This window comes from Malania oleifera, chromosome 10 (genome assembly GCF_029873635.1).
Source record: "Malania oleifera isolate guangnan ecotype guangnan chromosome 10, ASM2987363v1, whole genome shotgun sequence".
In the NCBI taxonomy this organism is placed as follows: Eukaryota; Viridiplantae; Streptophyta; class Magnoliopsida; order Santalales; family Ximeniaceae; genus Malania; species Malania oleifera.
This window is the reverse complement of record NC_080426.1, coordinates 4,045,341-4,061,176: the sequence shown is the minus strand read 5'-3', so window position 1 is coordinate 4,061,176 and position 15,836 is coordinate 4,045,341. Positions and strand designations below refer to the sequence as shown.

Genomic DNA, 15,836 nt, shown 5'->3' with positions numbered 1-15,836 from the left:
TTTCTCTCATTCAATTACATATGTTTGTATTCTAAGTTGTTTGATTTTATTTTTTTCTATTATTCTTACACATAGTCTGAGACTAAAATACGTTCTATTTTATGCTCTTTTTTTTTGGTTGTTTGGCGTAACATTCTTAATTTTATTTTTTGGATAACAAAAATTCCATTAAAGACTAAAAGAGTACAAAATATGGCATTCTATATTTTATATTTCTTTATATTTATGATTTCTTTGTTTGAATTTCACTTTTAATCAATGAAGCAGCGAAAATTCTTCTTGCCAATAGCAACTTAAACAACCAAGATGGCATCCAATACTTGTTTTATATGTTACATTTTAAATTGATTAAAATTTTCTAAAAATCATTTTAAAGCATTAGCATATAGGATTTTAGGATCAAAACATATGAATCTATATGTTTTTAAGAATTTTGCTAATGCAAAAATTGAATTCATGGATGTGTTGATCGTTACCCATTACATAACATCCACGACAGCTTTGACTGTTACACATTACCGTCATGTGGACTGTTAATGTTATTTAAAACCAGTGTTTTAAAAGGCTCGATCAAGGCCCACCTCAAGGCAAGGCATGCTTAAAATGCCTTGAGGCTCAATCCAAAATACCAAATTCCAAAAAGGCTAACGCATTACATGATGATGCTTACGCATTTTTTGCAAAAAGCATGCCTTTTGTGCCTTTTTAGTTGATGCTTACGCACTTTGGATGTGTGATTCTCAAGTTAGAATTGGTTAGAAAATTTTAACTATGTGTTTGTACAAAAGGAATGTCATAATATGAGTTTATTTCTAAAACTCTTGAATCTCAACCTTTCCAAAATAACTGAACTTGTATTTTAATTCATGAAAATAGTTTGAACTTTGTAATGGTATAACTATCTCTTGTCATGATTTATGTCATGTATTCAAGTTAGCAATTTTTGAATGGCCAACAAGTATTTTGCGAAGTACATCTAGTTTTTATTTTTTACATTATATTTGTGATTTTCTTAATTTTTACTTATTTTAAATATATATAATTTATTTAACAAATTTTTATCTTAAAAAACAAATTCTCAAAAGGCTTACGCCTTGCCTTTTGAGGGTTAAAGCGCCTCACCTTACGCCTACGGCTTTTAAAACATTGTTTAAAACCATGGTTGGCCCCCATTTAACTCCGCTAGTGTCGAGGAGAATGGGAAAGTGGTCTGAGGTGGGCCTAGGAAGCAAGCTTTGAATCACATTGGGGAAGTGAATTTCCAAGTCTATTGATATTAGGGACTTGTCAATCCTTGAAAAGGAAGGTGACTCCCTGGAGTTAGATCAAGTGAATTTTCACCAATGAGAGGAAGATCAATGAGGGTATTCATGTTGATAAAGTCAAGAAATTCTCTCATGCAACTGGTCTCAGGGCTGCCCCCACTTCTTTTGTGCGAATAAACTACCATGTTCAAATCATCTCCAGTGATCCAAGGAGCATCCAACATTGCCTCCTTAGTTTCCTGCAAGCACACAACATTGCCCCTCCAGTCCTTGAGAAAGGACTTGATTACATCCCTTCTGTATCTGTCATCGAGTCCTCTCGCCTTCCAAGAAATGCTTTTCCTTAACCTGATTTAACAGAAGGGCTCCAGCTAATGCTTATCTTCGACATGTCTAAGCATCCTCTTGTTTTTTCATAGTTCACTGAGCATTCCAAGCATTTTAATTCCTTGTTGGTATCCATCTTTCTGCTTACTGCCTGAGGGTTTTCTGAGATTACTATCCACCTCTTCTCTTCTTTTTCTTTCAATATCCTCAAACAATTGCAAAGATCTTTCTTCAAACCCTTCGAAGGACACACTTGTTTGGTTACTGATTTCAACTTCCAGAGAACCCAAATAGATGCCCGATTCTTGAAGTGGGTCTTGTCTGGGTCCATGCCATTCAAAGTTTCAAAGTTGGGCCTGTCAATCAAACCCTCTAAGCTGGGGGGTTGACCCAGGAAGTGTTGTACGAGGTGTTAGGGGCAGGTACAAGGGCCATTCCTTCAATAACACTTGAGATTTGGGGGATTCCTGCCATAAAAACAACCTCCTCGTCTTGATATCCTGCCATGGTTTTAAATAATGGTAATTGTCTGTGTAACGATAAGAGTTTCACAGACATTACGCAATGGGTAACGGTCACCATGTTTGTGAATTCATTTTTTGCATTAGGAAACTTCTTTAAAACATATAGATTTATGTGTTTTGCCCGACAATCCTATATGCTAATGATTTAAATGATTAGTAGTAAATTTTAATCAATTTATGAAATCATGTTGGTTGCTTTAGTTGCTATTTCCGGAAGAAGCATGCATTTGCTAGTTTTCACTACTTTATTGTTTACAAGTGAAATTCAATCTAAGAAACCATAAATATAAAGAAATATAAAACACATAATGCATCTTTTGCACGCTTTTAGTTTTTAATGGAATTTTTATTATCCAAAAAATGAAATATAGAATGTTCATATGTTAGACAAAAACAAAAATGCAGACAGTAGAATGTATTTTAGTCTCCGAACTAGGTGTAAGAAAAACGGGAAAAAAAAAAAAGGAACTTAGAATATGAACATATGTAATTTAATGAGGGAAAAAGTTGGGCTTGTTTTATGGTAATTATTGAAAAAATGCATACTAAATGTCTAGGAAAATAAACCCAAAAAACAATTTTTTTTTAGATCATCAACTAAATAAACCAGCTTAAAAATTGAGTTTCTAAGCTTCAGTGAAGGGAAAAGAGAAGGGGAATAATGCAAAAAAAAGAAGGATTGAAAAACCTGTTTTAGTCATTTACTGCCAGCCTGGCACTGCATCAGCCTGTAATTTAATGGACTGTAATGACTGTTATGGTTGTAAATTGGAGCACCTCTGAGATATCGCCCTGTAACGGTCTCAGAAATCACCGAAACCTTTACATAATGTCTGTAAAAACCATTATGCACCAATTTTTTACGCCATGGTTGATGCTGCTTGTATGGGATGATCCTGCAAGGGGACAACCTTCCTAAAGTGGACCATCATTTGTACAGTTTCAGATGGACGGTCGTGGAGCTTGAAAGGAGAAAAGGAGTTGGGCTGGGGCTTCGAGTTGTCTGGTGAGATTGCTAGGCCAAAAAAATCCCTACACTCATAGCTTCAAGGCCCAAGTTAAGGCCCACTTTGAAACCCTCAAATGAGTCAAAAGTTTTGGGTCTGCCTTTGTAATGCCCAGGAATTTCAAAAATATCATCTGCAGTGCTACAATTCTTCTCAGCAATACTCTTGAAGGAGTGCGTGAGTCCGCTTGTCTTCCTCACCCCCCTGTGAGTTGAATTTCAAATCACCACTCAGCGTAAGACTCAAATGCTTGCCACAATGAGGGCAAGGACACAAAGAAACTGGTCAGGTAAGGGCTGGGGTCATTTCAGTTGTGAAGGCCTCTGTCTTCTTCTCCAACTGATCAATGACCACAGATGTCTTACCTTTTGCAGTAGTCTTGGACAAGCCCCTGGCAGTCCTCCAAAGCTTTGAGGAACCATATGAACTCCTCCAGCTCCAAGAAAATGGAGATCCTTCTTCACATGCAGTATTCAGTGATTCTAAGGAGGTCAGAGTTCCTGCCTTCAACGACCAAATTGAAGGACTTTCTTTCGACCACCATAGCGCACTGCGCGTCCCTTGACATCTCGCCGAAGGCAGGCAGCTGCCAGTGGAGAGTCCGCAAAAGGAGCAACCGAGGAGGCCTTGAGACTTCAGCCCTTCGGCAAACTGGCAGAGGGGTGACTACGATCTTCAGACAAGACTGAATGTGCGCACACACACGAAAACAGAGGGAATTGTGCTGAAGAAGACAGCTCAGATTGTCGTTGGAGAAGACTGAGGCGTTCAGCAAGGAAGGAACAGAGGGCTGAGGTAAGGAGAAAGAGGGGAAAGCAGAGTCGAGAGGGGGGAAGAAAGAGAGGGAAAGACAATTAGGGTTTAGGGTGAGAAGAGGATTGGATGAGGGGAGAAGAGGAGAGGTCGAGTGGAATTCCTTAATCATTGTCAGGGATGGGAAATGTTGAGGGGAGACATTGCGCCAAGTTGTGGGACTTATTTCTATTTGTTATTGGAAGAGAAAAAAAAAAAAAGCAACACTTGCTAATTCTATTTATCAGCTTATGTGGAACAAATGGACTGAATTTTTTATATGTTCAGTGTTTGAATCCTCCTTGAATTTGATCTTCATTGCAAAATTTTGCATAGTCACTTTTTTTTTTTGTATGGAAAAATAGAGCCCTTCGAGGCATTAAGGAAATGTGGTCAAAATACATCAGATAAATGGTGATGTTATTGATTGAAACTGTTTGAAGTGTTAAGAGGAGGAAATAAGTCTCATTTACATAATGAGAAGATTCTCATGTCTTTATTTCTTTAGTAAGCATGGTATTGGACTCGAGCTTAAACCGGTTAGACCTATGCTCTCACTCTCAATGATTAGTTAATATCTTTGCATGTCCTACTGCATGAGCTCAACAGCTCTTATGAGACACTGACGAATTTTCCTCTTTGTTACATCCCCTTATCCAACACAGGGTAGAACATTTTGATTCAACTAGTTTGAAAACCACTTATAGCTCAATAAGCTACATTTTTTAATCAAGGCAAACTGACGAATGGCATTGCCTCTCTAATTTACCACAAATAGACTTATCAACTTTTACAAATGGCCTAAATGATGTCCATTTGCTGTTTGAACTCTCCTCAAATTTGATGTTCATATTGCCCGTGGAAAAATGCACCACTAAACAATGTTCTATGGAATTATCAGTAGCATCGTTGAAATAAAAGAGAAATTTTGATGAAGCCATCTACTGGAACCAACTTGGACGTGTCAGGAAGATGTATTGTGTTCACTAGTCCCTATTTTGACAGGAAGAATCCCCAAATCTTCATTTCTTCAGCGCAAGCACTAACCCTAACTAAGCATCTTTTGTGGCCCCTTTTTGTATTGGGGCTGGCTGCCCTCCATGTGAAACAAACAATCTCAAGAAGCTGCAGTGCACTTGATTTTTTATTATCTGGATTGGCAACAAACCCTTGGATTGTGTATCTTCTATATTATGTTAATCAAAATTCATCTTCACATTTTGATGGAATGAAGTGACAGTTCATGTGCTTTACCAATTCAGAATTAAAATATGCAAGAAAAAAGCATGTATACTTGCACATAAAAGTGTTGACTCTGGTCCTACTGATGTTGCTTCTTTGATAGACAAAGGATCCAGCGCCAGATACAGAGAAGCACATACCAAAGCGAAGAAAAAGACGAGAGCGGGTACAAGAAACCAAGCAAATCTCTAGACTGCAGGTCTGTATCAATTTCTCAAGGGAAGTAACTTATTATTGAAGATTGCTTCTGCATTAGCTTAGTAACAGTGGCTGCTCTCTTTGAACAGAAAATTATTGCATTCATTGGGAGATTCCTTCTTTTTTCCATCCTGGTGGTTGTTCTAATTGCAGCAACATATTATGGCTATAAGGGTTTGTTGTCGCTGTCAGATTGGATGAATGAGATTGAAGAGCAAAGACAAAGAATGAGATATCCGCGAACCAGATAATTCTTGAGCCAGCATGTCTGGCAGGCAGAGTCGATTTGCATGAGGTTAGTGCATTAAATATTCCAAATCTCAATAGCTTCAACAGTTACGGAACTCCGCTTTTCCCTCCTCCATGAAGGCAAATGGTCGCCGATATGTGATTTGAGGTTTCAAATGTTTTGATATATTTTTTTCAGTTCAATACTTCTTGTCTGCATTACTTTTGATTCCTCTACAGAGCTTAGACAATGTTCAGTCTCTGCTCATGAGTATAATACTTGTTAAGTTTAAAGAAAGAAAAAGAAGACTTGTTGCTGCAAAGTGTTGTTATACATAAATAGAGGTTTTAAACATTTTGTTACACATGAATAGAGGTTATAAACATGTATGTATTCATGTAAGATCATGACATGAAAATGTAGTGATAACTGTTGATTGTATAAATTGTGATAAATCAAACTACAGTGCAGTTCATTGAGAGAAAAACCCAGTCCATTGTAATAATTTCTTCGACAATTTTCATGAGAGGTTAGAGACTGCATGATGTTACAATTTGTCTGCCTACATACTTATTGATTTTACACGTGATCCCTTAATTTTCTTATGGAGAGAGACCCATGGGGGAGGAAGGAAGGGATGGATTGTAGCATCAAACATGGCAATAAGTGGTCCCTTTTTTCTTTTTTTTCCCATTTTGAAGAAAGGAAAGCCATTACCAGCTGAAAGATTACATGATAGTATTATGCCCTGGCCCATGCCCTAGGTTAAAGCTGTCATTGCATGTGAGCAAAAAGGGGATATCTGGAGAAAATGTTGGGTGCAGCAAGAGCACATTTAGCAAACTACTGCCATCAACCACCCCTTTTGCATCAGAGAGAAGCAATCATCTGCAAAGAAGAGATGAGAAATGATAGGGGAACCTATCCTTTGGGTATATACGTTAGTAGAGAATTCAAATCTTAAAGAGTAGACATGGTTTTGTACCTGTTTCCTGGCATTTTTTGTCTCCGCTAGATCTGGATGATTTCTCTCTACCAGGTCTTTTGGATGTCAAACTGTTGCGGGAGGCCCAACCCCTGATTGTTCCAACTTAATAATATTATGGCATCAGTGGAGCAGCGCCAGCCTTCTTAGCCCTCTGACCTTCGGCAGAATCCATAAGCATCCTGGTGGTGTAGTTACTCTTTTTTCCGACGGACAGATGCTGCTTAACATTGCCAGTCTCATCTTTACCCCCACATATATTTTTGTCTTTTTTCCTTGAGCTCATTATCTTCTCCATTCATAGGACTTTTGGCCTCATCTATCTTCCTTTCTCCCCTTCTTTTTGGAGTCTTCTGGACTGTCTCTTTTCTCTTCCCAGCTCTGCCTCCTCTACCTCCTTTGGTTCTGGGATTACTGCTAATTATTTTGAGGGCTGGTTGGGATAACAGGGGATTGTTTCCAATCCTAGTAGTCTGGTTTGGAGAGTCAGAAGTAAGTGGTAATTGCTGGGAGTTTGACAGATGCAGAAAATGTGCGGCGTAGTCTTGTTGCCAATTGAAAGGAATTGGCTCACTAGAGGTAATTCCCTGACTCATGTCCCACTTCCCGGATGGGTGAAGTTGCGAAGTAACATCTTCATGAGACTGGACTTGCAATACACCTGTTTGCTTTCCCTGCCTTGGCGCTCCTGGATTTCAATTTCGTTTGATGCGCTTGAGGGAACCAATTAATTTTTTGAAGTCCCTGCCAAATCCATCACTTGTTCATGATTTTGATTAAAGACTGGATCGCTTAGCATTTGGGATAAATCCTCCTCCCCTTGATTTTCAAAATCCCTTTGCTTCTTTTCAATCATTTGATCCAGATCATTCCCTTCAGTTGGTATATGGATGTCATCATCCCCCGCTTGGTCCTCAAAGCCTTCACTAGCACTATTGCTGCTGCATCTAAAGAAAGATTTGAAAGATATGTTGTTCCTTCCTCTTTCTTTTTTATATTCAAGATACCTTCTGTTCTTAGCAGTTGAGTAGGCTCGGTTTCTACTAGTATACATATCAGCTGCTGGTTCGTCGTCATTGTTTTTAATTCTTGCTCTCTCAGCTATGCCGTCCTCTAGTTTCTTCCTAGCCTCATCTGGGTTTGTTCTGCAAGTATTTTCTATATGACCTACGAGTCCACAACTACAACAAAGCAAATGTGTTTCTTCATACATGAAGGCAATCCATTTTAAAGAGTCTTTCTGTATTCTGAGATAGAAACCCGCTGGGAGAGGTTCCTTCAGATTGACTTCGGCTCTGAGTCTCATTTTTGTTCTTTTCCCTTTTTCTCCAGCAGCTATGTCTCCATCAATGATATTACCGCCAAATTGCTGTTTCCCAATTGCCACTCTCATGTCAAAATATGCAGCATGGAGACCCTCCACCAAAACCCATTACGAGTTTCCTCTGAAAATCGCCATCCATTTCCAGTCCTTCAGCAAAATGATGTGGAAGAAATAGCTTGGTTTCCAGTTTTGTTGATTGGGTCTGCATTTCCTCTTCAGACCAGCTCGAATTCATCCCTTCTTTCATGTTGATTTGGTTGTTTGTTCTGTTCCTGTAGAGCTTTCTTGATCTTCTATTGACGCCAGCATGATGATTTCTCCAAAATAACTACTACTACTTGTCCTGGGACTAACCTCAGATTGGGGAAAATAGTGTGAAGTCTGCAATCTTTCCAATTTGGTCCATCAAGCTTTGAGATGTATATGTATGTATAATATAGATGGCAAAATGTTTCGAACTTGAGCTTGGGGAAGATGCAACAACATTAATGATTGTAATGTAATGACTGATGATTGAAGGGAGGTCTGATGGAAAATCTTCAAGCAGATATTGGAGCAGAGGCCTCCTGTGATGTCAAGCTGCAGTAGGTCGGTAACGTTAACCCTTCGAAATTTGAAAAGCCAGGCAGCCCAGCCCAGCCCAGCCCCTTGAGCTTCTCTGTAGTGGTGGTCGTAAGATACGTGTATGGGCATGTGTTTGAACTCGTTCAAGGTATGATCGGGTGGTGGTGGGGGTGTGTTGGTGAAGGATTAGATTTGGCTGAGAAGAGACACTAGAATTAGCTGGAGCTCAAATATTTTGGGAGGGTGGTGCAGCGTCACTGTCAAATCTCAAGGAGGATAGTAGTGGGGGGTACTTTGCTTGCTTGGTAGCCAATTTTGTACGGCATCAAACAGAAAGCCAAAGAGGGGGGGGGGGGGGGGGGCGGGGGGGGTTCGTTGATGGTGTATCGTATGCAAGATATATGTTGGACTTGCTGCTGCTCTGATAGTATATGATATGCATATGGTGTTGGAGTCAACAGCGTGGATTTGGGGAATTTAATCCACCAGATTTTTGATGTACAGCTACTGCCGCTGTCTGCCAGTCAGATGTGAAAGTATGAACTCACTCTGCTGTTGATGTATGAGGTCTTATGATTAATCTGATTTGATTTAATTTAATTTAAACCCTCATTTATCATTGTTCACAGAAGGGGTTGGTTTAGCAAGGTGGGGGAGAGAGAGGAAATGAAAAGAGTAGATTTCTTTTGGAATAGCTCCATTAGTTTTTTTGGGTCCAGATTTTTAGTTGACAATGCAAAAAATATATATGCGGAGATTACTTTAATTGTTCTCTAATATTAGTTGGAAACTTTTAGCCGCGGCTTAGGTCTGCTCTCCTCAATTTTCCAAAAAGGGAATTTAATAAATGACGAGGAATGTATGAATGAATGAATTTTAGTAGTAGTGTAGCTTTAAGGATTAAAGTAGAGACTCTTGAGATGATGTTTGTGAAGCTATAACAATAATAATAATGAAAGGGAAGTGGGGGGGGAGGCACCGCCTTCAGAAAGCAGCGGCTTCTGCCCCAAGTACGTTGTCTCATTTTTCTTTGCTTTCTCTTTCGCTTTCGCCTGATCTTGATTGACTGCTGTTTACCTACATACAATTTTCAAAGTTTCTTCGTTAACTAAATTCAATTCTGCACCCACCTAACCTCTAAAAAAAAAAAAAAAGGCAAAAGAGAGAGAGAAGTACAGAAAGGGCGGGCGGGGGAAGAGAGTTGAAAATGCCTTCGCTCCTTTGTTGTTCCTTTGGGCTTCCTACTTTTTACTCTCTTCGTCTTCTTATTGCCATTTGGTAATCCATACCCATTTCTATATATATATATATATGCATGCATGCACTTACAGGACCCATCGACCATCGAAATTTTGTACACATCCCCAAAATATATCCTTACCCACATCTTTTTATCAAATTCATTTATTGTCATGAAAAAAAAAAAAACTCAAAAGGGACTTGTGCCTAGAATTTAAATTTTTTTTTTTAAAAGAAGTGATGAATTTAATAAATGCTGATATTAGATACTAAGCTGAAAAATATACTATGTTTAAAATAAGTAGTATTAGAATACATGTTTTTGTTATGTATTACTATATGATTATTTTTAGATATATTTTAAATTATAAATATTAATATTTTTAATTAATAATAATATTGTTATTAAAGTATATTTATAACATATTATTATCATATTAAACTATGATGGAATTAATATTATTAATTAAATTTAAATTTTTAATTACTTCGTTAATTTAAATAAACAAATAGTTTTTGTTCAATCTATAATTAAATTATAATAATTAATGTATGTTTTTAAATATATTTTAAATAAAAATATTAATATTTTTATAATTGAAAATTAAATGATAATTATATTAATTTTTTGACTAAAATTAAAATATTGTATATAAAATAAAATAAAATAAAATAATATTATTTATTAATTTACTATAATATTATTATTAGTGTATCTTTATAATATATGATTATCACATTAATTTACGTTAAAAATGTTATTAATAACTAAATTAAAATTTTAGTTTATTTAATGTTAATTTAAATTTATAAATGTTTTTTTTTATTCATTCTAGAATTTAATTATATTTAATTCATAAATAATAGGTTATAATGCATAATAAAATGATATATAATTAATTTTTAATTAATAATTATGTTCACTATTATTTTTATTAATATTTAAATATTTTCATTAGGTGAAAATATCCTGCTCTTAATTTATATTTATAGCATATAAGTGTCGTATTAATTTATATTAAAATAATATTATTAATTAAATTATAATAATATTTTTAAATATTAATTTAAATTATAGATGCTTCTTCTTCTTCATTATAGAATTTGAATCATGTTTCATTAATAATTAATATACTATAATGCATAATAATAACACTAGATGATTATCTTTTAATGTATTTTTAAAAATTATAAATAATCACTAAATTGATCCTAACTATAAAAATTACCCGGCATAAGATTGCTTCTCAAAATAACTTAAATAGTTCTTAAAGAAATGATTTTGAAAAAAATACTTTTTACACTTAAGTGTTTGTTATAGTATAAGTGTAACACCACTTTTTTTTTTTTTTTTTTGTAAAAGTACTTAGTTTAAGTGACAATTAATATAAATATTTTTTTAAGTGCTCCCAAATAAGGGCTAATGTATTTTATATAATAAATCATGAATTCTATTAGTGCTGCTCCAGCTTTGAAAAGTTTGGTTGGCTTCTGAACAAATTTGTTGCACTATTACCACTCATACGCTTTGTTATTCTTCATTGTTTACACAGAATATTAATTGATTGAACTATTTTCAAGCTCTTAGTATATAAATCAAAAAATGAAATAAATCAACAGCTCAGCTCTGTTATTGACGAAAAATAATCCTTTTCTTTTTATCTTTGAATATAAAATAAATCAAGTGCTCCTCTTGGGCTGTCAGTGTTCACAAAATCCTACACTCTACAGCTCTTCGTCAGCAGCAGAATTAAATCCCTAAAATCTTTACACCCCAAAACCATCCCATTTTTTTTTTCTTATAAAAAAATTATAATCATCATCATAATAAATGACAATCAAAGAGGAATTTCCCCCCCCCACCCCCCACCTTCATGCTCACTCCGAGACAATGGTGATTGTCCCACTAGAGATGCTGCCATGGCTGTCGTCGCACAGAGCCAACGCCCGCTCCAAATTAGCCACAATGTCCGTCATGCTCGGCCTCTCCCTCCCCTCCATGTACACGCAGTGCATCGCCGTGTACGCCACCAGCTCCACCGCCTCCCCCTCGTTAAGCTCCGGCACCCCCACCCTCTTGTCCAGCACTTTCCCCAGCTCCCCCGCTATTATCGCCGGCACCGCGTAGTCCACCACGCTCACCGGCGTATCCCCCTCCTTGAATATCGCCCTCTTCCCCGTCAACACCTCCAGCAAAACCACCCCCAGCCCGTAAACGTCGCTCTTCGCCGTCAGCACATTTAGCCCGTAGTACTCCGGGTCAATGTACCCCACCGTCCCCGCGGCCTTCGCCGGCTGAAAATCCCGGCCCGACTCCGGACCCATCAGCGACAGCCCGAAATCCGACACTCTGGCCGTCCAATTTGCGTCGATCAGAATGTTCGAGGACTTAATGTCTCTGTGAATTATAGGCGGGACTGCGTAATTGTGGAGGTACTCGATTCCGCGAGCGGCGTCCAACGACACTTTGATCCTCATCTTCCAGGAATTGAGAATACTGCTGTTCTTCTCCACATTGTTCTTGTCGTGTAAATGATCGTGCAGAGCGCCGTTCTTCATGTACTCGTAGACCAGGAGCCTCTCGTCCTTTTCTTCGCAGAACCCGACGAGCCTCACCAAGTGCTTGTGGTGGAGGCGTGAGAGGAACGCTAGTTCTGACTCGAAGGCGCTCTCTTTGTCCTGAAACTTCTTCGTCTTCGTGCTCGTCTCGCCTCGTTTGATCGCGACCTCGCGGCCGTCGGCGAACTTGCCTCGGTAGACGACGCCAAAGCTTCCGGCGCCGATTTTGTTCTCCAGAGAGAAGTGGTTGGTAGCCGCGGCGAGCTCAGACAGGGCGAATTCTTCCGCCCTGTCTGTGTGCTTCGCCGAGGTTCCGCTCCTCTGGCGGCGCATGATTCTCGAACCCTGGCGGCGAATGGTGCACGATCTCGACGGTGGGCTGTGGTTGGATCCTGGGGCATTGTTGGAATTGCCACCGGTGATTGTGGGTTGAACCGAATTGTGAATTTTCTTGTTACCGCAGCAAATTCCCATGTACAAGCAATAAATTATTGTGCAGATTCCTGCAAAACATCCGACTGATCCAACAATGGCGAAGGCTAATAATCCCCTCGATAAAGCTTTGGACGGAGATGATGAAGGGGGAGAAGCTGGCGCCGGCTGCAAAGCCGGAGACGGTGGCATTGAATTTTGCGATATGCAAGGCACACATATATTCTCAGCGCCATAACATAGGGATTCGGATTGAGGATAAATACCGCAACTACAATTAGATTGAACGCACCGCCCTGGAAGAATCTTCTGCAATGGAAGATCGAGACTAGAGGCAGACTGATCAGGCCACCCGGGTCCCCAACAAATTATAGACAAATTCCTCGTAGTTAATCCGCAAGTGAAATTCAAACCCGCGACAATCGAGACGAACGAAACGCCATCCGTCGAATAGCCGGAATACGCACCTCCGCCGCCCCAACAAACCACCGATCCGTCCGGTTGACGAATCGCGCAACCATGGTCGGCACCAAGGGCCAGCCCTGAAAACTCCTTCGCCGAACCAGAAGGTGCATTCAGCTGCCCGGAATTATTACTTCCCTTACAGATCAAAATCCCTGTAGCGTCTAATCCACAAGCATGAGTGCCCCCTGCCACAATACTCAACATTGAAACATTCCCAAACTGCTCTTCAATCTGGCTCCCAATCAGATTGCCGCCCCAACACCGAACCCTCTTAGAATTTTTTAAAATCCCGCAAGAAAACCCCAACCCAGATGAGATTGACTCGAACTGATAAACCCCTTTCGGCGAACCACCCCTCACGCATACTACCGCCCCGGTACCGTTCACAATCCCACAAACTTGATCATCCCCAATTGCAATATCTTCCAATAGAACCGTATTGCTGTAGTAAATCATCTTGGGTCGAAAATTGCTGTTAGAGGAGCCGATGTTGTCCCAGCAAAGCAAGCTGTACCCGCCGGACCTCAGCGCGCAGAAGCCGTTCCGGCCGCCAGCGATTGCCGTGAAGGATCTTTCGGGCTCCACGGAGATGACCTCACCCTGCCTGTAACACTCAATCCTCCTGTAGAATTGCTCTGCCACGATGCCGCAGACCGTGCCGGAGCCGTAGCTTACGGCGAAGGTGCCGCCGGAGCCCAACCCATTAACTAATGCCGCCGGAGAGAAAACGGCAACGAGAAAAGCAACGGCGACGAAGGATGGAAACAACGTCGTCGTCATCTACAGAAGTAAAAACTGACGGCGGGAGTGGGCTCTGTTTTGTTGCTCCTCATTGCAGAAGAGAAAGTAAGGAGAGAGAGAGAGAGAGAGAGAGAGGGAGAGAGGGAATTTTGGAGGGTTTAATGGGAAGTGGATTTATTTCAAAGTGTAAAACGAAATATTTGTTTCTGGGAACAGGCAGAGGAAGCTGCGTTGGAGTTGGGGAGACTAATACGTGCGACTGTACTCGCGGCGAGAGGGAGCCAGCCGTCCACATGGCATTTATTGTACGCGCTGGCACGTGCGGTGTATCAGCTGAATTTAGGAGACAGAGAAAAAACAGAGTAGGGGGAGGCCATTTATTTAATTTTGTGGAGGGTTGCAGATATTGACCGGGGACTGTTTCCCTCTCTTTCTGTAAATGTGATTTAATTTACTAATCCTATTTTTTAGTGTTTCAAAGATTTACCTAATCCCTATCTGTATTCGATTCAATTTCAAATGAAAAATCCCATTTGATTTTCTTTTTCCCGATGAGCTACAATTCAAAATGAAGATCAAGTGATATGAATTTGTTTTTCTTTTTTAAAATATTAAATTTTGAATTATTGTACTCGCAGTAGACGATCACATATGGGGCATGGCTGTGGGGATGAGTTTGATCATTAAAAGATAAATAAAAATAAAATTAGTAGGTTAGACTATTTAAATGTCGTTTTAGAGAATAATCACCCAACAATTTGTTCGAATTCTAATTTTATGAGTGAGAAGGATATGGAATATGAGATGATTATTAATCCGAAAATCAATCCAACAGCGAGCTTCTAGTTATAATTATATTACTATATCACATTTTAAAGGCCAATCAAATATTTCAAATATGGGCAATTTTCAATTGATAACTATCTGTTTTAATCAAAATTTTAATTATTTAAAATTTTAAATTTACCTTTATAATAGAATGTAACGTGATTAAATATTTTAATCTAATAATTTTTAGTAGAAAATAAGTACTCAAGATTATTACTCATGTTTAGAGTTGTAAATGAGACAAAGTTATACTTAGAAGAGTAAATCTTGAATTCATTTTGCCTGTGATCCTAAAACCGCATTAATTATATCCCTATCTTTTTTTTTTTTTTTTGGATTCGTCCGGGTATCCGCCTACCGTCAACAGTGTCAGTTTTACTGTCCACTGCACCGGCCAGCGACTAATCCCACGCCCCGTGGATCCGGCCCCACATCACCACGAGGAGGGTAAACCAGGAGTTCAGAGCGGAATCGATCCCGGGTGGCTCATTGCTGACCTCGTGAGAGGCACACCCTGGAAATCGCTCCACCACCTGAGCTTAGCCCTGGGGGCAATTATATCCCTATCTTTATCTCATTAGAAGGTGCTCGCAGTATGTGAGAGTCTCAAATTCACTTTGTCATCTATAAAAAGAATATCAAAATTTTTTTTTTAAAAATAAATTTAATATAATTAAAACAAAATAGTTTATCTTACTTTGATGTAAATATAGATAAAACAGTAAAACGTGCAATTATACTTTCCACTTAAAAATAAATCCTAACTTCTAGTTTAATTCATGCAGGATATCAATTTGACTGTTATAGAGGCTGATCAGCCAAAGATTTCATCCATCTCAATCCATTAAAATCCATGTATAACGGAATGGCTGCCGGGCAGGAAGGGGGGTGTTTGGGATATGGGGCGTTTGTGACTTTTTTGGAGTTATTAAACGGTCAAACACGTTTTGAGGGTGGGGCCCAAGGACTGGGAAATGCAATTCCATGGGAATTCACGTTCCTGTCTTCTTTGGCAGTTTTTTTTTAAAAAAAAATTCTGTATACGTGGCGGAGCCCTTTTTAATTTATTTTGTTCCAACCCATTCAATTTTAATAATTTTCAATGCCCAAACATA

General features: G+C 38.9%; 2 protein-coding genes across 2 annotated transcripts in view; one reads left to right on the top strand and one right to left on the bottom strand.

Moving 5' to 3' along the window:
* The window catches only part of LOC131165697 (NF-X1-type zinc finger protein NFXL2), a 33,923-nt gene extending 27,852 nt beyond the window's left edge, over positions 1-6,071 (top strand). The window contains exons 12-13 of the mRNA XM_058123701.1: positions 5,261-5,356; positions 5,445-6,071. Of these exons, the coding sequence (XP_057979684.1) occupies positions 5,261-5,356; positions 5,445-5,606 (258 nt within the window). The 3' untranslated portion in view covers positions 5,607-6,071. The remainder of the gene's footprint in view (positions 1-5,260; positions 5,357-5,444) is intronic.
* A 5,258-nt stretch (positions 6,072-11,329) lies between these two features.
* Positions 11,330-14,231, bottom strand: LOC131165696 (putative serine/threonine-protein kinase-like protein CCR3). Its single transcript, XM_058123700.1, has one exon. The coding sequence runs from the start codon at positions 13,930-13,932 to the stop codon at positions 11,575-11,577; it is 2,358 nt and encodes a 785-aa protein (XP_057979683.1). The 5' UTR covers positions 13,933-14,231; the 3' UTR covers positions 11,330-11,574.
* Between the last annotated feature and the right edge of the window lie 1,605 nt (positions 14,232-15,836).

Bases quoted from the DNA above. Each gene is read 5' to 3' on its own strand.
- LOC131165696 (XM_058123700.1), bottom strand. From the start codon at position 13,932: ATGACGACGACGTTGTTTCCATCCTTCGTCGCCGTTGCTTTTCTCGTT.